This window comes from Rhea pennata, chromosome 7 (assembly GCF_028389875.1).
Source record: "Rhea pennata isolate bPtePen1 chromosome 7, bPtePen1.pri, whole genome shotgun sequence".
Taxonomy (NCBI): Eukaryota; Metazoa; Chordata; class Aves; order Rheiformes; family Rheidae; genus Rhea; species Rhea pennata.
The window spans coordinates 24,098,280-24,123,938 of record NC_084669.1 but is presented as its reverse complement, the minus strand read 5'-3'; the positions used below and the strand labels follow the sequence as shown (position 1 = coordinate 24,123,938).

General features: G+C 36.4%; 1 protein-coding gene across 2 annotated transcripts in view; it reads right to left on the bottom strand.

Annotated features, from left to right (window-relative positions):
* ADK (adenosine kinase) overlaps window positions 1–25,659 on the bottom strand; it is a 302,860-nt gene that overhangs the window by 193,419 nt on the left and 83,782 nt on the right. For both annotated transcript variants that reach the window (XM_062580837.1, XM_062580838.1), the window contains exon 4: window positions 18,831–18,909. In XM_062580837.1, coding sequence (XP_062436821.1) covers window positions 18,831–18,909 — 79 coding nt within the window. The remainder of the gene's footprint in view (window positions 1–18,830; window positions 18,910–25,659) is intronic.

The following is a 25,659-nucleotide window of genomic DNA, read 5'->3' as shown; positions in this document are numbered from 1 at the left end:
AAACCCCGAAGACTTGTACCAACATGCTAACTCAGAGATCCCCTCTGGCAGGGTAATCCATGAGAAAATAATCTCCATCTTCCCAATTCAAGTATTTATGGCCACATATAACTATGGTATCTATACAAAATAAAGCTGTCAATGCAAATCACACATTCTCCCTCCACCCATCCTCCTCTACATTCTGGATTTATCGTCACTGTTGAAAGTTTGCAGGTGATTCAGAAGGCAATAAGATCTGAGGTCACTAATTTCTTTTGGAAGAAAATTCCTGTAGGCTGATCAGCAGGAAAAATCTAGGCCACAATCAGAAATGATATAAAATGCTCATAAAGTACATTGCTTTACATTGACTTGACTCATTTGTCCTCTTAGGATGTGTAAGTTAGAGTTCATACTGATAAATTACTTTCTTCCGTCTCTGAATTTGACTGTTTCTTCCAGATTTTGCAGCTGTTATTTTTAATAGCTCCCCTGTTTCCAAAGAGGACAGCTGTTGTTAAAGATCCTCACTGCTAAAGGAGAAGCAGTCCCCCAGGAAGCCCAGTCAGCACATGAAGGACTTTGAAATTTAGTACCATGCTCTGAAGCCAGTTTCATTATGTATTAGAGAGCAAACGTAGTGTCCAGAGCATTAGAGATGAGGCTTTCATCTCTTCTTTCAGTTGCTTTATTCTGGACCCGATAGTATGATTTTCAGCCGTAGGTATTTTCCAAGTACATGGTTGTTAGGGTAAACAAGCCTGTAAGTCACAAAAGGAAGATCCATATCCATCAAAATAACAGCACAGACTGCTAGTCAGTAAAAGGCAGCTTTTAAAAGCTCTCTCCTAGACTGAGGAAGATCACAAGCTTTGCACCATTTTTAACAAACTGAGTTATTTTGTTTTAAGTTACTAACTCTTAACAAGGATTTCATCCTTCTGTTGGCATCACTTCTACATTGACTAAGTTCAGCCTCCACATATTGCTTCTCATTTATGCTCAGATTTTCTCACAGGCTTTTAGGCAGTGTTCTCAGCACGTACTTGAGGGAGACATACAACTATTTCGTGTAGGCACACTGACAGCAGTTGATAGTTCCTTGTTGTTTCATATGAATTATACCTGCCATGGAGAAGAAAACAGAGGTCCACCAGACTACCATGAAAGACAGCTCATGAAACAAAGAAATAACTTCCCATAATAAACCAAGCTTAATCTGGTCATCCTTGTGAGTGACAGTAACAATATTTGGATCTCTGAGCTGTCTAATAAACATGGCTGTGAAATAACATGGCTGTGGAAAGGCTGCCTCCATCACTTCTTTCATTACACTCTTGATGGCACCCCCCAGTAACATCTCTGTTAAAATGAACGTTTAACAGCCGTTAAACAGCTACAAAAGTTAACCTGACCAAAGGGCCAAGTGAAACAGATCCATAATACCGGCAGAAGATGGGTGTTTGGGGAATTGTAAAGAGAAACATACAGAAGTAACAAGTGCTTTTCTTTTTCATTGACCTATATATTCAAGTATTGATTACAATTATATGTTGTAATTGTATGTTATCAACAAAATGGCACTACTGTTCTTCAAAGAGATGTGGCTAATGTCTACAATGATCCTACACGGAAGGCTGGACCTATGACCTACTACAACACTCACAAACTTATTCCAAAGACAAAGCAATAAAATAGCAGTTTTGAACTTAATTACAAGGTTCTCCTCCCATGAGTAGAGCAGCTCATGATACTTGCGATACTTGAAATAGCAACTAGCATCTGACAAATTTTGCATTATTGAAATACCAGGTACTGTTCACAGAGCCACCAGCTGCCCTTCCCTAAGCAGAATGTGACAAGAAAAAGGGAGGCTTCTAGTATATGACATCCTGACACTGCACTCTGCATCCCTCCATCAGGAAAGGGATATTATTTCTTTTTTGAAAATAACTGGAGATACTCTCTTGGAAAAATCTTTTTAAGTTCAGAATGTGGAAAACAGGAAGAAAAGCAGTAACAAGTCTTCAGAACATGAGAAGGCTACAAACTACTAAGAGGTACAGGAGGGTTATAATAAAGAGCAAATCCAAAGCAAAAACTTGCAAAAAAAAAAATCTTTCCTGGGGACCAAGAGGAAATTGCAATGAAATTTGTCTAGAGTCCTTTGAAAGAGCAAATGAAACCTATAATCCTATAAAGAACATGAGTGGGGGTGATTTGTTTTCAAATTTTTTTACTTAATCTGCCCTACCCATAGCACTTGAAAACATAGCTTTAGAAATAGGAAACCTTTGGTGTCTGTCACATGCTTACAAAAAAACGCAAGGAAGAGGACTGCTGGAAGTGGAAGAGGCCATTTGTAGCTAAGCTAGGCACACCACAAAAGAGACAAGTTAAACTTCAGTGGTCAGACAGCAATCGAAACCAGGTGTCACAACTAAAGGTTTTGTCTTTGACCTTTAGGCTGAACATAAGATTTTTGGGGGTAGTCTAAACCCTACTTTCAGCTGTCCTCAAAGCAGTACCCTAAAGGCTGAACACTTCTGATGATGGTGGTGCAAAGTCTGTGCTGCTACACCATTTACAGCCTCTTCTCTGTAGAAAGTGCTTGAGCTGTTATTGACACAGGGCTGAGTCACCTGGACAGATAACTATGCGATCAAGTCCGCTACTTTAACATCTAAGCACTTCAGTTCTCAGGATCTTTTAACCTTCGAGCAACATGCCCAAGTTAAAATACTATCCAAGAAAGTGTAGCAATCAGAAGCTGTTTCTTAATTGTATATATATTTTGTATGTGTACAGTTCAGATTTTAAAGCAGAAAATTGCTTTATTTTTTAGCAAGGCAGCTTTGAGTCATCTAGTCTAAGATTCTAGCACAGTTAGATCTTTACCAAAAAAAAAAAAAAAAAAAAAAAAAGAGATCACACTTTGTCTACTTCACAGCAGCATTCCCTAGCTTAAATTTACATTACACATGTAAATTTAAAAATTGCCATTGCTATAGTTCTTTAAATAAAGTTAGTGCTTCTGAAAAACTATATTCACCACATCCATATCCATCCATATCAAAAATTTTGTACGAAAAAAGGAAAATTTCCCTTTCAATTCTGCTAACCTGCTATATTTTGTGACACAGCAGTAACATATTAAGAAAAAAAAATCACAAAAATTTCAATTCAATTAGTTCTTTGTGCTCAATGAGCCCCTGGTGAGTAAAAAATAAAAAAAAATTAGATTTTTGAAATTTTACTGCTAAATTGTTGCACTTACTTAGGGGAAAAAAAGTATTCAGCCTCTAACAGAGTTACTGCAAGGTATTTCACAAAAATCAGTGATGGCAAGAAACTGTTAGGTTGTCCAGGTAGAGGCTCACAGACTAGCTGGTAATAAAGAAAAAGGATATTAAAAACTGTTTTGGAGAAACATCATAACTAAATATCAGGAGAGATACTCAAAAGACTACTTATTTGTCTTTGCTAGATGTGCTCTTCCTCACTGTCATATTAGTTAGCACTCCCTCCAAGGAACGGGTCTTTTCCCACTTCCTTCTGCTCTCCAAAACTGGTTCTTTCTGAGAAAGAAACAGAATGGAAAGTCACTGCTCCTCAGAGATGCAAGATCTCAGTTCCATAACTCCAAAATGTCACCAAGATGACTTCCTCAGTGGGCAACTAATGTTGGACAAGAAAACATACAATAAAATTTCAGAACAACTTTGAAAAACAAGACTTTATGTACTATAAAGCACATTACCTTTAGGAAAATAAATTAGTAATATAATATACTACTTGGTATGACAGTATAATTGTAATGTACAGGCATTCCCGCACTGTTAACTTTTACATTTTTCATATTTCAAGTCAATAAAGTTTTGGAAAAGTAGCTGAAAAAATTCCACAGTGACTTAAACTGGCACTTAACCTCTAAAATACTAGACCTGTTTAATTGGATGCAGTACCATCATACCTCATTTATTTAAAAAGAAAAAGGAGGAGGAATTTTATAAACAACAATATTTAGTAATTTTCATAGTAATTTTAAGTACTAATGGATACTAGCAGCTTACTAACATATTCCTTTTTCACATACGACAACTGCTACTGAAATTAATTTGGGGATCCCAATTTTTTTAAGGTAGTGTAATGTAATATAAGACACATTCAGAAATCAAAGACTCAGAAGCCTGAGAAAAATTTTCTTCTTACAACATAGCACTGACTTACGAAACACAGCTGAACACCACTGATAAGAATCTCGACAGATTTTTAACATGGATCCTCTAAAAAGGATGGAAGGATTTTCAGGGCTCCTGTCTAGGTGTAGCGCTCCAGTTCAGGAGCAGGGCCAGACTCCTACTGGACAGCTTAGTGGTGCTTCCTCCAGTCCACTGCTCCCTTTCCTAGGGAGCCTTACCCTCACTGCAGGAACAGCTCAGTTGCCCATGACGTATCCACTGAGCTGCTGCAGCTGACAGTCTGGCACGTTGAAATAAAGCAGCATCTCTTTTCTTTGAGTATTCTGGCTTGCAGCTTGCAGCCCTTCAGCATCTGTTACAGAATAAGCCAACCCATCTCAAGATCGCAGATGAGAATTGCTGAAGCAACCCCAAAATTAACTGTGTTGGTCAGTCAGACCCATCGTAGTCTCAATTAGCACCCAAAGTATTTTAAAAACTCGTTAACAAGTTTCATTCCTTGTTTAATCATATGCTATAAATACCTGCAAAAAAGACACAGGCTAAAATTTAATTTGCTGATTAAACATAAAACAAGATACTGATCAGTTTATAACATAACAAGTGATTTTTTTAAGAAAGGTAACATCGTTGTTGGGATGGCAAAATCTTGCAATAAACCAGAAGTGTCCTGCAAATCTACAAAAGTTGACAAAAGGTTAATAGTTCTATGAATAATGAAACTGGCAGAGGCAAAAATATCCATGGACTATATTATCTAACAACAACAACAAAAAATCCTATAGCAAACCTACAGAAAAGTTTTACTTTTCTGCATGCAATTTATCATTGCAATTGTTATTGTCAGGTCTCCAAGTAATTTATGCATTTATAATGCCAGCATGTTCATATTAAAATTGAATCACCTCTTACATCAAGGAGAAGGGAAATCTTGTTTTTCTTTGTGGAAACAAACAATCAAAATAATTATGCTAATCTTGAATAAAATCAATCTGAGAATATTTACTTACCAAATTTGTGTTCCATACTTTTCCCATCACCATTAAAGCTAACATGGTACACTAGTAATTACAGAAGAGAGCTAAAAAAAGGATGAATTCAAGTTGTTTATTTTCTAAAGGTCACAAAGACAAAACGGACGGCACTCAGAACTGTACTGTAAAGCTTACAGAGAGAAGACACAAATACAAGTCTGCTGTACTGCAAAGCTCTGTCATTCCTTCCCAAAATAGCATGTTAATTTTTCACTAACAAAAAAATCGAAATCTTAACATGAAGAGACAGAAATACAATTCTATAATAATCGACACTTAGTTCTGCAAAAGACAAGATCCTAAAACCTCTAAAACAAAATGAGACTGTCCCAACCCTTCTGTGTTGCACACTGAAGACGACAGAGAAATCTTGCAAGGTTTAAGGTACAAGCCTATAAGGTGAATAAGACAGACTACTGCTAATGCACTTTAAGTGCAAGGGAGGCTCACAGTCAACCTTTCTAAGGAGAATGGTAGTGCACTAGCGAAAAAAAACCCTCAACATTGCACGTCAAATAAAAAAGCAAGCATAACAGCTAATTAGAGCTGATTGCATATATTGGTTTGGAAGTTACCAGGAGGCATTCAGCTTGCACCAGTAAGAATCTCTGCTTTGATTCATTTATAAGAGAACAAATAAAAGAGAAACAAATTTAAATGAAAAGCTGTTTCATATATATGAGACTGTATACTCCATTTGAACACTTTAGGCATGGAAATGAAGTAATATTTATTTTCCTTGTTGCTCCAAAAAGTCATGTAATTGCTTCAAAGACATGTCTACACATTCTACATTGTCCCTTCGAAGCAAATCTCTTCTTCCTGCAAAGTGACTCCACAAAGTGGTACCTGCTGCTTGATGGAATTCACTGCTTCAAAAACAAGTATATTCCAGTCAAACACAGAGCTCTTTTAGTGCCAATCTCACAAGTTTAACTTAAAATCTGAGTTAAACCAGATATTTTTTCCTTTTGTGCATCATCGCCTCTAATAAAATGTTGTGGGACAAATGCCTTTCTCAATTACACACTGAGAAACTGCATAAAATCTAATGTGGTTAGATAGGTATAATTCAGGGCATAAACTGCCATGTAGAATCATCATCTTCTCAAGATGCATGAAAAAAAAGGCAAAAAATCCACACCTAACACAGATTGTGAACAAGCTTTGGAAATTTGCCGTTTTTTTAAGAAATTGCTATCTTTTTATTTATAAATTAAATTGAATAAGGAATCACTCAAACTTCAGGATGTATTTTTGAAAGATAGAAACAAACCTACTTAATTTATCCTACAGTATATCTGTGCCACTATATTGACTCTGAAGGAAAGACTTTTGATTTGGTGGTTTACAAATTTATTTTGCTGCATCAGCACAACCCTTGACAAAAATAAGAATAAATAACATTCTTGAATTATTTCAATCATTTGTCAGATAGTAATGTCATGAAGAAACTCAGTATAATTGAGTATAGTCATTTAACTCTCCTATCACACCTAAATTTAACTCTTCTGAGGTATACAAGCATATAATAGATAGTATACATTGTGTCAGTATCTTTACTTCTAAACTGTCTTCTCCTAACTCCTACAGATGTCTGAGTAGATCAGAGTGGTCTTCTCATCAGAATATGGACAAGAAAACTGTGTAGAAGCTAACAAGTTTACTACATATTGTGTTTCCTAGAAAAAAATCCAGGAATTTGGAAAAGCAAAAGTACGTAAAACATCGTTCAGTTAGTCCTGATATTGTAGTATGCTTTTGAAGATGGGTGAGAGAGTTTAAAGCAGATACTATAGACAGCTACAGAATGCATGCAAAAATCCAACTATTATACATAAATGATCCTTCTTTCACGCACAAGTAAAAAGCAATTCAGAGTTAAAAGCACAACACTGGTAAGAGCATTTAAAGGGAATACAATGCTGTCAACTTTTAGTGTTTTACTTTCATTACATATGGTATAACAAGAAAGCAACTGGAGCTGCTGCATTTGTGGTTATACTTCAACAAAGCCAGAATATACTTCTCCTTTAAGGTCCTGTGAACTACTCCAGCAGGACTCCTGCAACATGTCTGGTAAATATTCTCTCCTACAGTTATTCAAGATAACAGGCCCAATCCTTTAAAAAGGATCTACGACAACTATAAAAACTAGCAGAGACTAACTTTAACACAATACAGATCTTCAAAATATAGTTAAACAAGGAAAATGTTATTCTACAATATATAAAGCTACAGCACCCAAGCTCAATCCAACACTAGTGATGGCCATAAAGAGACACAATAAAATGACAGGAGATGAAAAGAAATTGTCACCATATTGGAAGTAAGATACATAACGGATAACACCCAGAAAGTCCATAAAGCAGCTCTTTTAATCCTTTCCAAGCTAACAGAAGACGAAAACACAGAAAATTAAAAGGTGGATACTATTTTGTTGCATGAATAATTAAACTGTGAAACTCCATATAAATAAAGTCACAGCTTAGAGTGCTTTTATTATTTTTTTTAAAGGACTATGCATATATACCAATAAAAAGAATACCCACAAACAAGCTATTATGAGTTTGTGTGTCAGGGTGCAAGTCAACTACTAGTGGAGTAATACTTGGACAGAATTTCCCTGTTGGGAGTTTACTATATTATTCCACATCCCTCCCTTGAATAGGCAATATTTTACTTTCCCATAAAGCACACAACGCAAGTTACTGAAAAGGCCACCGACCCAGGCTACTGCTGTGATTGGTACGGCAATCCTACGTGTTCCTTTGTAATCATGCTCTAGAGTCTTTTATTAAAGCGCTGCTTTGCCTTTTGATGAACCGATCAAGTTAGCTTTACGTTTTTTAAAACACTACTCAAACTCATAGGTGTTTCCATTATATTTCTATCATGATAAACCAGTATTATTTCCATTTTTAAAATAAATAGGAGAAAGGTATCCTAGTTTACTGCACGGCTACAAAGCAAGTTAGCAGCAATACCAAATTCAAAACTCAAGAGTACTAACTCTGACATGCATCCACAGGCATTCAGCATGTTATTGAAAAGAATGGCAACAGACCTGTGAAAATATTTAATAAATATGCAAGAAAAAAGTTATACTATTATATTTAAACTTTCTGATGAAAGCACCACATGTCCAGGAACAGCATATAAATTCTAATACCAGCACGGAATCCTTAGCTAACAGTAAGATTTTCAGTAACCTTATTCAGGGAGGAAGGGGGAAAAAAAAGTACATTTACAACAAAATATTCTAGAGATGTGCAAGAAATCCTTCATAACTTGGTGTTTCAGATTTCCAAGTCAATTAACTCCCCACTGTATCATATCACTTAACATTAATTAATTGCTAAAGATGTAGTTATGTAGCTTATCGAGCTACTAAGGATAAAACAGCTCCTGAGCTTCCAAGACTTGAGTGGCATGTCAAATTAATAACAGCAAAGCATAGGGATTTATCCTCTCTTCTGAGACTGCCAAATCAAGCAGTCATCCTCTTTCCTGTGTCAATTGATAGGAACAATCATCAAATGATTGGAGGACCATTAGTCCTTCACTTCACAGACACTGCCGTGAAAGCTTCTGAGAAAGTCCCATTGCCCCTCAGAGCACAAAAGGCTGGAGGGTTCACAGCACAGCACCCTGGGGGTGCTCTCCTCTGTGCAGCCCAGAGACAGTTCTTTACTTCTTCAGGATATATCCCAGACTGCAACAATTGTGTTACCTAGAAAAATGTTTGTTTTCAGTTTGAGCATAAACTATGTAATGTCCTAACCCATCTCATTCCCATATATAGCATGGTCCACAAATTAGAGGTGCACACAGCACAGGGGAAAATAAAAACCAATAAGGTTTGGGTCAACTCATTCAGCTGAACATTATCTTCGCTGCTAATTGTGTTTGAATTCCTTGGTTGCTTCTGAAAAAACTGATAAATTTTACAGCTCCAAAATATGGTGCTAACACAGCCAAGTAGGCATGGAAGCCGAGTCAAGCAGCAAGCATCTGAATTTCACAGCCTAAGGGTTATTCCCAGGAGGAGCCAACTGCTGCCGTTTGTAGAGTGTCTTCTCATTTCACATGGGTGATTGATATTTGACGACTCTGGAACATGGAAGCAGTTTTTAATCATTTAAACAAATTGGAATTTTGGATGAATGAACAGAGGCTGCATATGGACTCCAAAACTCATGAAAACACAAAAAAGGAGAGTTTGAAGGTTCTGTTTGAAAGCATTTACAGGAATTGCAACTGTACAATCATTTTTAGCCAGAAAGAGTCATAGAGCTGCCTGTTTCTCCAAAATAATTTTGGATGTCCTGCATGGCAATCCTAGTGATGGTGCTGGGAAGGGACAAGACCTGAAGAAACAAGTAGGTGTGGTTCTGGTGCATCAAGCTGCAGCAAGTCCACTTGGCCAGCAGCCAGCTATTCAAATCAAATCCAAAGTGACACTGTCATGGTAAGGATATTTGTCTTGCAATGCTTAACAGTTAATACCTGTATGTTGGAGTCTGACAATGGTCTAATTGACACTGCCTAATTAAAAAAAAAAAAAAAAAAAAAAAAAAGAAAAAAAAAAAGATTTAGAAATTAGAAACCTGGCATTGAAGGGCATTCGGGAAGATGCCACAAGCTCTTTGGAACTTTGCTTTCTGACCATCCTGGCATTCAATAAAACTACATTCATAGGTCTATGTATATGTACATACACAGTTGTAAGTAGTATTACCAGAATATAGCCAGTATCACTGTGCAGGAAAAAAGGCCTTGCTATCAGAAACCTCTAAAAGGTAGTTCCTTCAGCAGTGCTGCATAATTTATTCCCAACATGTAATTCAAAACTGTAAGAGCAAAGCATCAAACGCCAGCAGCAGGCCACAAGAAGTACGGGCTTCCTTCTAAACAACAAAAGTCTGAGAAGTACCTGCCTTTGTAACTGGGAGAACCTTGCTTAGAATTGTACACCGTTTACCACTACGGTAATGGGGTTTTGATGCTTTTTTGAACCGTTCCAGGTGGCTCTACGACTTTGAAACTGACAGTGGAGCAAAAGGTCTGATAATCTTCTCTAAGGCTTTCAAAAAATCTAGGAAGATCTCATAGATACTACAGAATCTTTCTAACATCTGTGCCAAATCAGGTAAGGCATTATACCAAAAATTTCCTAACCTGCATGTTATCTTTCTGAAGGGGAAGTCTGTCTGTTCTGTCCGAAGCAATACAGACATTATCACTGTCATTTTTGATTTTGGCTAATTTGGAAGAGCACACAAATGATAAGAGCACCCTTGAGAAGAAAAACTTCACATCCAAGTCACGGGTGCATGACACTCCTCTATTGCACTGACAGTGGGACACTGTCTTCGCATCAGTGGGAAGAGCCACTGTTATATTTCCACAGAGCCATAATCAAACGACTATTTCTGTCAGCACTAAGGCACGTTTTGTTATTCCTTCACTGAGTATAAGTCTCACTTATTCGAGTGGCCACATTATTGGAGATAGGTATTTAAGAGGTACAGCAGCACATAAACTTTAGCGAGGTTTATATAAAAAAAAGAGTTGAAAGTCATAACGCTTCTCTGCTTATCTTTTTTTCAAGTGAAATAGGTTTGAGAAGCTGGAATTTGCATTTGCAGCAGAGGACTGCGTGCTGGCATTGTCATTGACAGGAAATCATGCTGGCAAAATGTTACACCAACGGAGCACAGCAGAAAAACATTTCAGCTGGCACAGAAGGAAACACATGTCTGGCGACTGTTCTCTGGCAGAGAAGATGAGGCTATACCTAAGTTTATTAAACCATACAAAATAGAAAATGGTTTAGAGAGCTTTTCCATACTTTCTCCTGAAAGCTGGATTGAACTACTGAAAATATTGGAAACACATGTCTGTGGAGGCCACCAAGCCCATCTGAGTAAGGGCATGTAATGAAGTTGCTTAAGGAATACAGAGCATAAGGCCAAAACTAACTGAGAAACTTAAGATTCTGTCCTAAATGGTTCAGAAAGAATAAAGCCTACCTCTTCTGAAAAAAATAATCTATTCCCTTTTCGTCAACAGAGAGATATGAAGTTAAAAGTCCTTTTTCACTAAGTAGAAGGAAGAAGGGGACTTCTGCTGCACCTTTTGTGAGCACCATTCCAGGAACAGTTTGGAGAAAGGCATTTGTGGCAGAAGTGAACTTAAGCACGCAAGCAGAAGAACAGAGAACATTTCTAGTCGATAGTGTGATGAGTTCTGTAAAATAATGGTGATCCCAGCAAAGCTGCACCAACCTCCAAAGACAACTGAGAACATGCCTGGTATGACTTCCTTGATAATCCTTTCATTATCTCCCTTCTAGTTTCAATATATTCAATTCATTCACATTCAATACAATTGGAATCCTGCTCCTAAGCCAAATTTTTCTTCCTGCTATGTCTCAGTCTAATTAATCGCATAGAAGTAACCCATCATTTTTCACATGTGAGGAAAAGATTAATTCCATTACAGTTACATGTCATTTTTATGCATTTATATTGAATAACGGGAAAGTGGGGAGGAAATCACTAAATTACTCAACACAGAAGATCCAATCTGTGACAAACTTTGTAGACTACACACTATAGCTAAAATCTAGCCAAGGGCACTATCTTACAAGTACATGCAAGCTTAATTTTAAGCATGCAACCAAGCCCAAAGAATTCTATATATGTTTAGAAGATTACAGGTTATGTGTTTTTTTTTTTTTTTTTAAAAAAAAGGTCTCCCTGTAAGTATTTTTCATAGATAATAATGAGCTTTGTAAATTATTTCTGATTCTACATGACCCAATGGAGAAGTACTTTTAATATCATACCATACTTTGTCTAATTACATAAATGACTAATTAATAATAAAAAGTTGAAAATCATTTAAGTCTTCATCACTTTTATATCTCTTTTTAGAAACAAGCATGAAGCAGTTCATTTTTCAAAATTATATTCTCAGATTAGTCAGTTTATTAGAATGCTAAAAAGCACAATCATTTTAGATTAAGAGACCCAGTTAATCATCACTGAATAATAAAAACTGGCGTGAAATTACAACTCCTTCAAATATGGGCTGATATTGGAAAGTGCTATACCTCCTTATACTATAGGATACAGAGGACTGTGAGTCAAGTGTTCAACATAAATTATCATTGTATTATTTTATCACATTTTTATCCCTATTTTAGAAGTCATATCATTCTACATATTATTAAAAATAAGCACATATTGTAGTTTAAAATCAAGCTTCTTTACTGAAGCATCTAATGACTGCAAGAGGTTTTTGCAAAAATATTGTAAAACTACAGATAACAAAACTGTATAATTAGATAGCAATAGGTAATGTAAGAATACGAAGTCTATACTGTTTTCCAAGGTTTACATTATAAAAACATTATTGTGAAGTACCAAGAGCATCTGTATGAAGCCTTCCCAAGAACTGCATCTTAAGATCTTTTTACCTGATCTGTCAGTACTGTAAATGCAATGTGATGTATCAAGCTATCTTCTTCCAAGTTCACACTACATCACTAGTAATAAAAATTGTGTAATGAGAGTTTTACAATTCTTTCAAGGATTAATGAGACAGAAGAGAGCTCTCTCCAATGGCTAAATTAGACCCACAGCAATAGCAGAACTGTTAAAATTACAATAAGCTAGTAAAACTAAACACAACCAAGAGCAACTATACTGAGCATGAAGAACATGCCATTCTTTACACTCACTTCAGAGACCATGCTACTTACAGTTCTAACCCCAGCATGCCAAACACAAAATTAACAATAATAAAAAGCATGCAAATATGGCCTGGTCAGTAATACATGTAAGCTATCTGCTTTAGATGCTTTGAAGTCACTAGCACACACTACCAGAAAAATCTCAAGTTTTTTCTTCCCCTTCCAGATCAGTCTCTGTGGCTAGACAGGCACATAGGCTTAATTAAAACTACAGAAAGAAGCTGAGGGGTAGTGAAATACTGTATTCACAAACCTGAATTTAGTTTGTTGGCAGAATTCTAAAACATTACATTATTTATGAACTGTATGCAGTCACATGTATGCATATTTTATAGATTTAATATAATGGTTTAGTCCAATAGTTTGGAGGCATTGTAAGAGCTCAGATTAAAGCAAGATGTCAGATATCATATTAGATAAAAAGCCAGAATTTAATGAGACAAGTAAAGGTCAGAATAGCAGCACATTGCAATTACAGCTAGCTACCCCCACTTCTCCCTGTTCCTAAGCATGTATCATAACTTCAACAAAACTTCAACAGAAACAAAGTAAAACAAGAACTCTATAAAAGGATAATTCAAATGCCAAGATTACCAAGCAGGAAAGTTAAACATTAGCTTCTCTTTTTGAAACTAAGTTATAGCAATTCAGTTTCTCATCTCTAGTCCTCATTTTCCAACGCATCATTAAGCGATTCTTAGTGATTAACATCTGATAAATTAAAGTTTGATCCAGCAAAGTTTGAAATTACTGAAACCCCTTACCAGCGGATTAAGGTCTCCAGTAACTAAATTCCCTAAACAAGACAGACACAAAGGCCGCAGATAAACAGAGAACCTTAACGTTATAATATGTAGAAATAAAATGGAAAACCAGTCTTTCACACACAAAAGATCCAATATCTGTAGATCAGGACATCTTAAAATTGTATTTGAGGAGGAAGGAAACAGTCCTAATAGCGTAACAACTCTGTAGTTTGTCTGAATTTACCTGCACATTTACTGAAACTCTTGATTCCGGCTGTTTTCTACACTGTACTACACCCAAGAAACCCCTCTAGCAGCAGCCTCCTCCCCCTCTCCCCATTCTTTTTGGCCTGCCTCTTTCTTGACTGATCTTTCCACTCAGTACTAAATTCTAAAAGGAAAAGACATTTACCTCAGTAAGACTTTTCCTTACGGCCTCAGAAGTACCTAATGTGTTCTGGTTACCCATCTGTTCTTTCCCAGCGTAACTGGTTTACACCCAAGAGAGATTAAAGTGGAAAATGAAAAGCAGATTAGCAAAAATGTAACAGGGATGGGACAGTGAAGGACATCACAACAGAGCAAAACTGATTTTTATACTGCTTTTCTTCTTCAGGTGATACCTTTCTGGTTTTTTTCCTCCTCCCAGAGAAGTCATTTCCTGTTCTCTGGTACAAACTATTTCGTCCCCCCTCCACACACACGCACACACTCTTTTGTCTCCCTTTCCTCTTTTCTTTCGGTCAGTATTTCTCTCATCGTATGAATTAATATTTCTAAGACATAACTCGCTGTTAGCTTAAACTCATTAATGAAAGACTAAACTGTCATCTCTCATCTTCTCCTTCTTATGTGTGTTACTGTCATTTCTACAGTGACTTTTTTTTCTCTCCTCCTTCCCAACGTGAGTTAGGTCAAGCCAAAATCATTTCAACTTCCTCACTCTTTTCAAGATCAGCATATGCTCAGACGACTTGAACATAAACATCCTAGTCTCACTGGCTTTAGTGCTGCTCTGCATTACTTCTACATTGCTTTGGGTACCCTCTTCACCTTTAAATATATTATTGTACTTTAAATACATTTATGAAAAACAATAAAGCATGATATTTTAGTGTTATCACTGTTTTTTCACTTGATTTTCCACTCTATTTTCCATTCAATAGTCTTCAGGACTTCTTTTGCAACAGAATCATTCTTCACTCACTCCTTCCAAAACATTTTCTCAAATAGCTGGCTTCATCAGTGCTTAGACCTTTCTTTTTATACAGCTTTCCCCCGATACATGTTTGTCATTTTGCATTTTTTTTTTTTAATTCCCCATAGCCCTTGAGACGCATTTCTTCAAAGAACATCCCTTCTGCTGTTGCTATGTCCGCACCTCCTCCTTGCTCTGACCCTGCTGAGAAACCCTGCCCACATAATGCCTGCCTTGGACAGACATCATTCAGCTTTCCGATTCCCACGCTGCCTCCAGGCACAGCTCTCCTCTGCGGTATGCCGTACATTCTGCTCCTGTTCTACTGCAAGACAAAACTGTAAAATAACGCCTAAATTCTCTTTAATATTACAACTGGCAAATTTTTACTTCAAGGCTGCACTTCAGATCTTTCTTTTCTATTAACACTGCTAAAAAAACACAACCTAAATAATTCTAGTCTTCACAACCTGACTCCGCTTCTAGTTAATTCTTTGTACACTAAAATCTTCATTTTCACTATGGTTGGTGCTGTTTTAAACCTTTAACTCCAAAACTCACAATTTAACTTTCATTTTCTTCTGTTTTCTTTGAACGCACAGCTTCTTCTTATTGCTTATCACCTCACATTTCTCATGTGTGATAAAGTATTTCTAAGCCTTTTCATTTCTCTTGAATTATTTTTTAGAAATTGGCTTGTCCATTTAAGGAAGAGAGATATAATTTTTGCTGAGTAAATCTCATCATCTTTACAGACAGGACAGACGAACATTGAAATAAATATCTGAAATACATGAGAATACACGGCAGAGATAACGATCACAATTCACCATCCAAGTATGCCTGTTACGGTTTCATTTCTCCATTTTTAACGGAGTAAATACTCTGAATTTCCCCATCCATTCTGCCTTCGCGTAATTTCGTTTCAGCACAGTGTTGCTCTTCAGACCCATAAAAAAGCAGACTATTTGGAACATAAGTAAATCAACGACTATTTATTAACTGCTTCCTAAATTTATTTTTATCCATCCCAGTCATTTTATTAATTGGTCTCTAATTTTCCTACCATGCTACTTAATAAGACACTCTTCCCACTCAGAAATGGACTTTTAAAGAAGCTGTTACCAGACTTCAGAGGCCATTTGTTCATTTGCAACCATTTTACTCAAATAGTTGTATTTTATTTTCCAAGGATGCTTCTTCTTTCTTTTTTTCTTAAAAAAAATTTACATTCTCAGTGACTTTTAAACTCTCAAAAATAGCTGAAACAAACTTTCTGAATTTATACTTCTCTCAGCACATTTTTTCAAGTCTTTTGCACAAAGTAATATGAGTTGAGAAATAAAAAGTGGTCATCTTAGGATTTCCTTTAGCTGCATGCATTCATGTAGAGAGGGCTTGCTTTAAGCTCTGAGCTTATTTACTGGTTCTTTATTTCCTTCCAATGACCAACCAGGCTTCATGAATGCTTCTTTACTTTCTCCCACTAATTTAAATATGTAAATATCTATATTTAAGTTTTACAAAGCTATATCCCCTTCAATATTCCAACAAATATTGTTGAAAAGATTCTTGTAGAATTTCTGGTTTTAATGTTTAGATATTTTAACCTTTCCTTCCATCCTCACATTTGTTTTTTTGCTAAAGCTTGCAGAATAACAGCTTGTTTTAAGATTTCCAGAGCTTTTTTCTTTATCTCTCACCCTTGCATCCCTCTTTTTCAAAGTCTCTTATTGATATTATGTTATTCACAGACAACTTCTGGAACTACAGTCTTATTTAAAATAAAAACTCAGAGATTACAACCTTTCTGGATACAAATTCAATTCCAGATGGCAACTAGAGCTGAATGAGGCTCCCAGCTCAGAGCCAAGGCAAAGGGAAAAGTCCAAAATCCCATCCGCGCACGAGAGGATGGCCGACACAGACGACCCGAAGTTCCATCGCTTCAAACTTCCTCTCTTTCATTCACTCATATGTATGTTCTGTGCACTTCATAGTCTTACTACTGAACACCACCTTGACCACTAAACTAAGAGCCATCCAAGTATTAGTTAACTACGTGTCTGACAAACTGCCCAGGGTCAAAGCGATCACTTGAAGAAGAGATGGAGATAAAATCCGGGGCTCTTTGAACACCCCGAAGTTTCGCAACTTGGAATCTATGCAACGCGTCCGCCTCTGCACCTCCGTAACCTAAAGGCAGGAACGGAAGCAGAGTGTCATGCCTCTGAGCTAAAAAACAGTTGCAGAACTCCCTCCAGCTCCTTGACCTCTTACCAACGATCAGGAATGCTCCCAGCAGCCTTCCACTACCATGACACCAACTCAAGCAATGGTGATTCTGACACAGAATAAATCCAATGATTTGCCTTCCCGCTCACCTGGGTTTTTTTATTGCTTTTTTTTTTTTTTTTTAATTATCAGAACCAGGAACTGTACATAACTGACTGTATTTAAGAGATGCTACCATTCAGAGTTAGAATGGTATATAAAGTAAAACATGTACTTTCAATTTCTCTCCATTTTGAAATATTTCTATCAAAAGTATTCTCTGAGATTTAGGACTTAAGAAACATGAGGCCATCTTTCCTTATGGATGTATGTAGCCTTAGGGACACTAGGAAGATATTCAAATGCTTATGCTTTTTACTTCATGGCCTCCCTGCCCTGTACTCTCCCCTGCATTTAACAGCCATAAACAGCAGTCATCTTCAGTAGTCTGAGTCCAACACTGAGACTCTAGAACTGTGCAACTGGCACATTTTTTCATAAGAACCAGTGACTATTACTGTAATGAGCTTTTCTTTTTTATGGGGTGGGGCAGGGAGGAACCATTGTTAAATTATAACTTAATTTCTTCCACATGTCCATTTAATGCTATCTGACAATAAGTTTTAATTATATAGGGAGTTAATATGCCAGGATCATTAAGAAAAGGTAATAAATATAGTTTGTGTATCTTTTAATTGTAGGATTTACATATCTATCACATCATCTAAAAATACATACCCAAGAACACTCTCAAGTGGTGGGACAAAAGGCGTATTTATCAAAAAAATAGCTAAATACACCTCAAATCCAATTTATTACTGTTCTCCATCATACTCACAGCCAGAAGAACTATCCTGCTCCTAATAAAAAGTTTTACAGTTCTATCTTTCATAAACTTCCAAGTTCCTGTAGGATAAATGTGGACAGAATCACAGAATAACATAGGCTGGCAGGTCATCTAGTCAAACCCACTCACCACTCAGAGCAGGGCTGCTCTCAAATTTAGGTCAGGTTGTCCAAGGCATCATCTTCTTAAATTATGAAAATCTCCAAGGATAAAGACTCGAAAACCTCTCTGGGAAACCTGTTCCAGTGTTTAACCACTAATTTTTTTTCCTTATATCCCATCAGAACATCCCTCACTGCAAATAAGGACATTATCCTTCCCTCTTGTCCTTCCACTATAGACCTTTGAAAAGTATATCTGGTTCTATCTTCCTTAAAACTCTCCTCTCCCCCCTTTTAGGTAGCTAAAGTCAAAAACTGAGGATTAGAGCCCTCATGCTTCCAGCCTTCTCTTTTCCATGCTAAAGGAATAAGACAGCTGCCTCAGCCTCTCCTTGAACATCATGTGCTCCAGCCTCTTTGACATCTACATGACCCAGTGTGCTTGCACCTATGTAGTAATTGTAAACATAACCTTAATAGGAATTGTGTTAAAAGAATAAAAAGCAAAACCTCAAAATAAATCATGTCCAAAAAAAACCCTCAAAAATCCTGTGGATAGCACAGTCGCACGTACCCACTGAGTAACACCCATACGAAACATAGCAGGCTATACAGTGCATCAAATTGATTCAGAGTCAACACTGAGTATCTTGTACCAAAAACTATTTTTAAGAACAAACAAACCTGGGCCACTTTAACGGAATTTTGCGTAGAACCACCAGCATGATATTCTACTTTGAACTTTTTCACAAGTTCTTCAAATCTGTTAAAAGAAAGAAAAAAAAAAGAGAAGGAAGAAAAAAAGTTAAATTCTGCATTTTTTGCAAAAAAAGATATCAAAATTAAAAGCAGATAACATCATGTTATTTGCAAACAAGAAATTCAGCTATTTTAGCTATTTTACATGGTGCAAGTTGAGATCTATTTTGACTGTCCAAATTACAACACAAATTGTGTGATACCAGCTTCAGTCCTTCACCTTACAGTTGTGCATTTAAACAACAACTCAAATACATATTATCTGAAGCAAAAGCTTGATTGCAATCAACTTTTAGATAAATAAAAACATTCTTGCCTTAAGAAAAACTATATAAACAAAGATGAGCAGGGAGGTTGGACTAGATGATCTCCAGAGGTACCTTCCAATCTTACTGATTCTATGATTCTATGTTCAGAGATTCCTCCCATCCAATTAAGTCTAGAAGCAGAATGCAGAGTTCAGTGAGAAGATGAAGGTGACATAGGATATATTTCCAAATTAACTGAACTCAAGCAACTGTGCTATGTTTTAAGTTTATACATGAAATGTTGCATTGTGATAGGTGACCAACTTTTATGACCAAATCTACTAGTAATGTGAGAAGAGACAGAAAAGAGTGTCTGTGCATAAGCCTTCAAATCCTTCATGTTGCTATTTAAACATATTCCTTAAACATTTATTTCACTGAAAGTATAGTTTCAGAGACAACATCAGCTTTTATTTTAGAAGACACGGCAATGAGTTTAATGTGGTTTGCTTGTTTAGTTAGCTACCAGTAAAATAAGAAAATGAACTTGTCAAAGAAAGACAGACAGACAAAGCTGTACTTTTTTTTTTTTTTTTCATTCCAGAAAGGTCAAAATAGTGTTGGTGAAAAAGTCAAAGCAATACTTTAATTAGGCTTTTTTAAAAAAAATATATATACATTTTTTAATTTTAATTAGGTTTTTTTTAAAAAAAGACTAATAGTAGTAATGGAGTGATCCTATTTTAAGGGACCAACGATACATTTGTTTTACAGAGTTGAACCATATTTCCATTTGGGGATTTTTTTTACTTCAAGTTTCCTAAGAGATCAGTTTGCTCTACAGGAATGTCCTTTGCAAGCTTAATTAAAAAAACATTCTTAGGATACTATTGCTCTATTAGCAAATGGTGGTCTTAAACAGCAGTCTTTTACTCTGTCATTAGTAAATACTTGCCAGACTCGTGACATCCTGAATAAACTGTCCTCAGTAGCAGGTGGTCTCCTCAAAGGACACTATTAAATCCTTTCATGAAACTCCCCACCACCATACACCTCCCACCTAAACACAGGTACTAGCACCTTAGTGAATCAACAGCAATTTCCTTATTGGTTTCTGTTAAATGTTCTGAAGATATAAGGTAATATTATGAAGAAAATTCTAGTGGCTTGCTAAGGTGCACTAAAATTTATACTTTTTCTTTTAAACAAATGAAACTGGTCTCAGAATTTGACACAAGTTCTCACAGGACAATTCAGATTTTTAAACATTGTGTCATGGTGCATAGCAAAATTTAAAAGATTAAGTTCACATACCTGAAAATGTTTACTCCCTATACATTTTATCCTCTTTAACCTCTAACTCTTTGAATATGCTACTTCTATAGTTTCTTATACAAGAGTTAAATATGTGAAGTTGAGTATTTTTTTCTTTGCCAAATGACTCAGAGATATATATTGAAAACAGATTGGAAAGAAGCTGAGGACAATTTATATACACTATCTGCTACCATACGTTTGGATTTGTCAACTTATTCCTGAAAGACAACATGAAGAGGGGGAAAAACCCACAAAAACAAAAAGCAATTTCACTATTTAAAAGAATGCTAAGCAATTTAACAGCAGCACCATCTCACCTTTAGGATTGGTCCTACCTTATCTGTAAAGCTTGTAGCTACCACAACATTTAATATTCAAATAGTAGCATTTAGTGTACTACTAGATTTCCACATTAAAACCAATACTTAATATTTTAAGGGAAGCATCTATCTTCATATTTGGTGTCAAGCTTCAGGATTAAGACAACCCAGATGAAGTTGCAAAAGACACTTTTCCATGTCTATGATGTATTTTGCATCTCTGTCCACAGCACCTTAGGAACAAGCTTTTTTTCTAGTCACAGACTACAGAAAAGGCAAGTGAAGTGTCAGCTAGAACAAGGCAGCAGTGGAAACTGCAAGGAGATGGTGCTCAAACATTGCATCATGCCATTAAGTTCTAGGCACGCTTCAAAAATGAGTGAATTAAAAAGCAGGACTAACAGAGCTTCTAGACTTGGAAAGAAGTACTCCTGCAGGCAAGCTAAAAGGTTTCCTGCATAAATTCACTGGCAAGTTGGGGCTTTAAAATGACCTCAGGGTCAGCCTTAATTAATAGCATGAATTTGTCTTTCAAGTCTATTAATTTTAGATGTTTACTTTGAACAATGACACTTGCCCATTTATACAAACTGTTATTTTATTTCAACATATTTTAATGTCTTCAACTTTAATATTTTATAAAACAGACTGACACATCTTTATTTCAAATGGAGGAAAAAAATGAATTGTATCTGCCCATTCTCCCATGTAAACAATGGCTTTGGGGACAGATTTGTCACATAGTGACCTGTTTATTTAAAAGGTTTTGATTTTCAATACTGTGTTAATAACAAGAGCTTTTTCATTTCTAAAATACTTTCATTTTAAAATGTTTGAATAATAAAGCAACTCACCCTAGCAAACTACTAGTGGGCAAGCAATTAGAAAGAACCAAGAACTAAATTACTACATATGCTTTTCACAGCCATCCACACTACTAATTATCCACCAATTCTATGCCAAGCAATTGAAACCTCAAATGATAGCGAGCAGCAGAGAAGGGGAAAAAAACAACAACAAGTCTTGTAACAATTGCTTTTCAAGCAAAGACATACAAAATCATCATGAACTAATGTAGTATTTTGGCAATATTTTTTCTTTAATTGACATTTTACATTTTCAATTATTTTGAGTGTGTAGTACACAGCCCAAATGGTTACTTGTTTTTTGGGGTTTTTTTGTGTATCAGTAAGCATAGCTGCTAATATTTTAATTTCTTTACCTGAAACCATCTAATGTTTCAATTGCCTGCATTATTTAGTGCCACATTACACTTTGTATTAGTGCACAGTAATAGATAACATACTTTACTTGTCTAGATTTAAGTTCTGACATATTTAAATTACAAGATGAAGTAATTAAATAAAAAAAAATCTAACAAATGAAAAGGCTATTATTTGAACTTAGAAAAAATACCAAACCACAACTAGAAGCAAATGGCCTAAAAGCACTGTCCTTTATATCAAGATTTCAAGATGACAGCTGATATAGTCTAAAAAATAACCTCAACAAATTATTCTACAATTTTTTAGTGGAATAAGGCAAACAAACTATGGCCATTGCCTTTCACTATTTCAGACCGAACATTAAAAGCCCTAACTCATTTCTTTGAATCAAGACAGTCACTCAACATCTCTAAGGGCCTGTTGTGTAAAATATTACGAGGGTTCATACGCACTCACAAAAAGTACTTTTGCTGAGCTTTTGCCACATCATATCAAAAGGAAAATATAATAAGTGTTGTATAATCCACGAGACTCTTAATAACTATGTTGTTTCATAGTATGATCCCAGAATTAAAAACACTGATTACTTTTTGTCTTAAGGCAGCATAGGAAAACTGCCTGTCATTGTCTGACCTACAGGGAGAAGATCCTCTCATTCCAGCACCTCCTCAGCAACACTGTATTTGCTTTTACAAAACTCCCCATTTTAAGGAAGAAAGTTCAACTCTAGAAACAGCTCTGAAGCCAGTGAATGCTAAACAGAGCTTCTGTGTGTGCTTTAGGAGTAAGCTGTTATCACACTTAGGATAATTCAAGAAAATTAGAACCTTATGAGCTCGAGTGAATAATATTTTTGTTACAGGTCCTGCAATTGATGGTCTCTCCAAATATTTCTTAAGGCTCTGCTATATCTGAGAACTGTGACCCTTCTCTTGACCTAGCAACATACCATTACCTTAAATAACAGAATAATAAATCCCACAATCAGCACTATATAGAGGGGCCCTTATTTTTGGTACCATGGATTTGTTGACCACATTACAGTGTATTTTAACAAAAACAAGTTTGCATTTGCAGCAGCATATGTTTTCAGCTGTGACACTGCTGATCAGTTGTAGCACTGACCAAAGATACGTTAATCTTTGGCTCTGTTACACTAGAGGTGATAGTACTTAGTTGCCTTTTTTTTCTTTTTTATTGCAGGATTGACTGCTAATCGAACTTGATATGGAAAGGTATGTATTTTCAGTAACCTCACATTTCAGAAAAATAACGCGTATTACAAAAGTATGGAAATAGGTTTACTTAGAAGGTAACAAAAGAAGCTATTTTAGAAAAATACAAATAAGAGTAAGTTTTCACAAATTCCTAAGTGTATGAAGAGCAGGGGCCTATTTTTAAAAGGCACTTTGGACTGGATGCCTGCATCCCACAGACTCCTCTTGGAAATGTCATACCACTGCCTCAAACCAAAGACAGCTGCTGGAGTTTCCCCAGCAAATTCTCCCTTTGTTCTCTGCTGAAAATTTCAGTCTCATTTGTCACTCAAACCATGCATAACCTGAGCACAACCATGAATATCCTGTGTTCTCTTACCAAACTAGGTATATACTACACTATTCCTGCTCGTAGCATCTCTTAAGACCCATCTTTTCCTTTATAGCTATACAGCTAAAGTCACTCATCTTAGTACCTAAGCCCTCAAACAGCTACAAGGATCATCTGCCCCGGCTGTCGCTGGGACCAGCTCCCCTTGCTCTCTGGACCCCTGTTCCAGGCCCCTTCTTCTCTGTCATCTCAGAAGGAAGCTGCTGCTCTTCGTTTCCAAGGCCTGGCAAGCACGATGGCAGTGAACATATCATCCTTCACTCAGGACATTGAGCTACAACAGCCTCAGGGTAGAAAGCAGTCAACAAAACACCTTTTCTCTCACAAACGCATGGTATCATCTAGTGCTAGTTATTAGAATTTTCTTCATATATTAGCAGATCTACTTTAAAATCTTCCTTCAGACTATCTTTCACTGAAAAAAAAAAAGTCACCAGCAAGGCTGTGCGATTTCCCAAGGCGATTCTGCAGCCGAAGACTGGCATTCCTCTCCCGGATCAATAGCCTGGAACTTGCTCTAGGAACTTGCTTTACACAAAACCTGAGGCTTTTCTAAACAGGAATACCTTCTTGTTTCTGTGTTACACAGCACCACATACAGTTAGGTTTGGCTCATCGTGGTTGCAAAACCAAAATGAGAATTAAAATAAGCACATAAAACGTTCCTGACAACGATACCCAGACAACACAAGGAAACAGGGGGACAGTTAGGAGACATAAAGCAATTCAAGTAACTCTGTTAAGTTTTTGGACGCAAATAATATTAGACTACAAAAACACCCCAAAACTTGTAAAACTCTTTTTAAGAGTAAAATGGCCTCAGAATACCAAAATGTAACATACACACATATACATAGATAGCACCACGAAAAAACACTTCTGATGCAGATGTCAAGCTACTTATCTGCAAGAGGTAGAGAAACAATCTCTTGTTTTTCAGCAGGGTGTGTTGCCCTGGATATCTTTTGATATATCTGCTTATTACCTAAGATGTACTCAACAGCATACATCAGCAGGGAGCTGCACTTTAAAAATCAGCTGCCAAAAACAGCTAGGAAGGAAGGAAAAACAATTTCTGCCTCTTCTTGCTTCTGTATGCAAGATAATGACAGCCCAAGCTTAAGACAAAAATCTGGTTATTTTGTGTAATAATAATACAATACTTCCAGTGGACTGTGCAGTTTGGTTTGCTAGCATGAAAACCTTCAATAAACATTTAGATGGATCTATCTTAAATATTCAACAAAACGTTTCAAGCTGCAAACCTAAGCCTGTAACTTCTTTGGAGCAAGCTGGGAGTGGGCAGTTAGGCTTTGTGGAAACTTCTAGAGTGGAAGGTTGACAAGGATTTGGTATGCTTTCAAGCTATTGGGTGAATTTTAATTAAAGTTTAATTAAAGAATTGTAATTGACGGTGATTCTGACACCCTTTCCAGATACTCATTTTTAGTTACAAAAAGAGGTCATATTAAGATACAGCTTTAAGTGAAATATTCAGCTCTGAGAAGAACCAGGCTAATATACTGACGATTTGATGTTTGATCCTTTTAATTGCATTTCTTTAAAAGATCCACTTAAATCTTCAAATTAAGTAACCTGTGACAGAACGCCTATGAAGTCACTCTGTAAATTAAAGGGAAATTATGTGAGAGTGAAAATCATTTTATATAACCTACTTTAATAACACTAAAAATTTCAGCAAAGCTACATTAAAAAGTATCAAATTTTACCTCCAATTTTTAAGGAAAATCTTCACGGAATAAATCAGTGAGACAACTAAATCATGCTAAACGCACAACCTGAGCGTCTTGCAGAAGCAGCCAGGCTACTGCCTTGGCAGTCCCCTCGGGTTGGGGAAGGCAAACTGCCCTGCTCAGCGCTAGGAGACGAGCTGAAGCCCTTGAAAGTTTGAACCTAGGACAGATATATAGGAGTTATTTCATCCTTAGTCTTTTTACATAAGTTAAGACTGAGGAGCAGATATAATTAGTTGTTCTTGCTTAAAATTCAGCCTAAAAGAAGAAAAACATTGCCT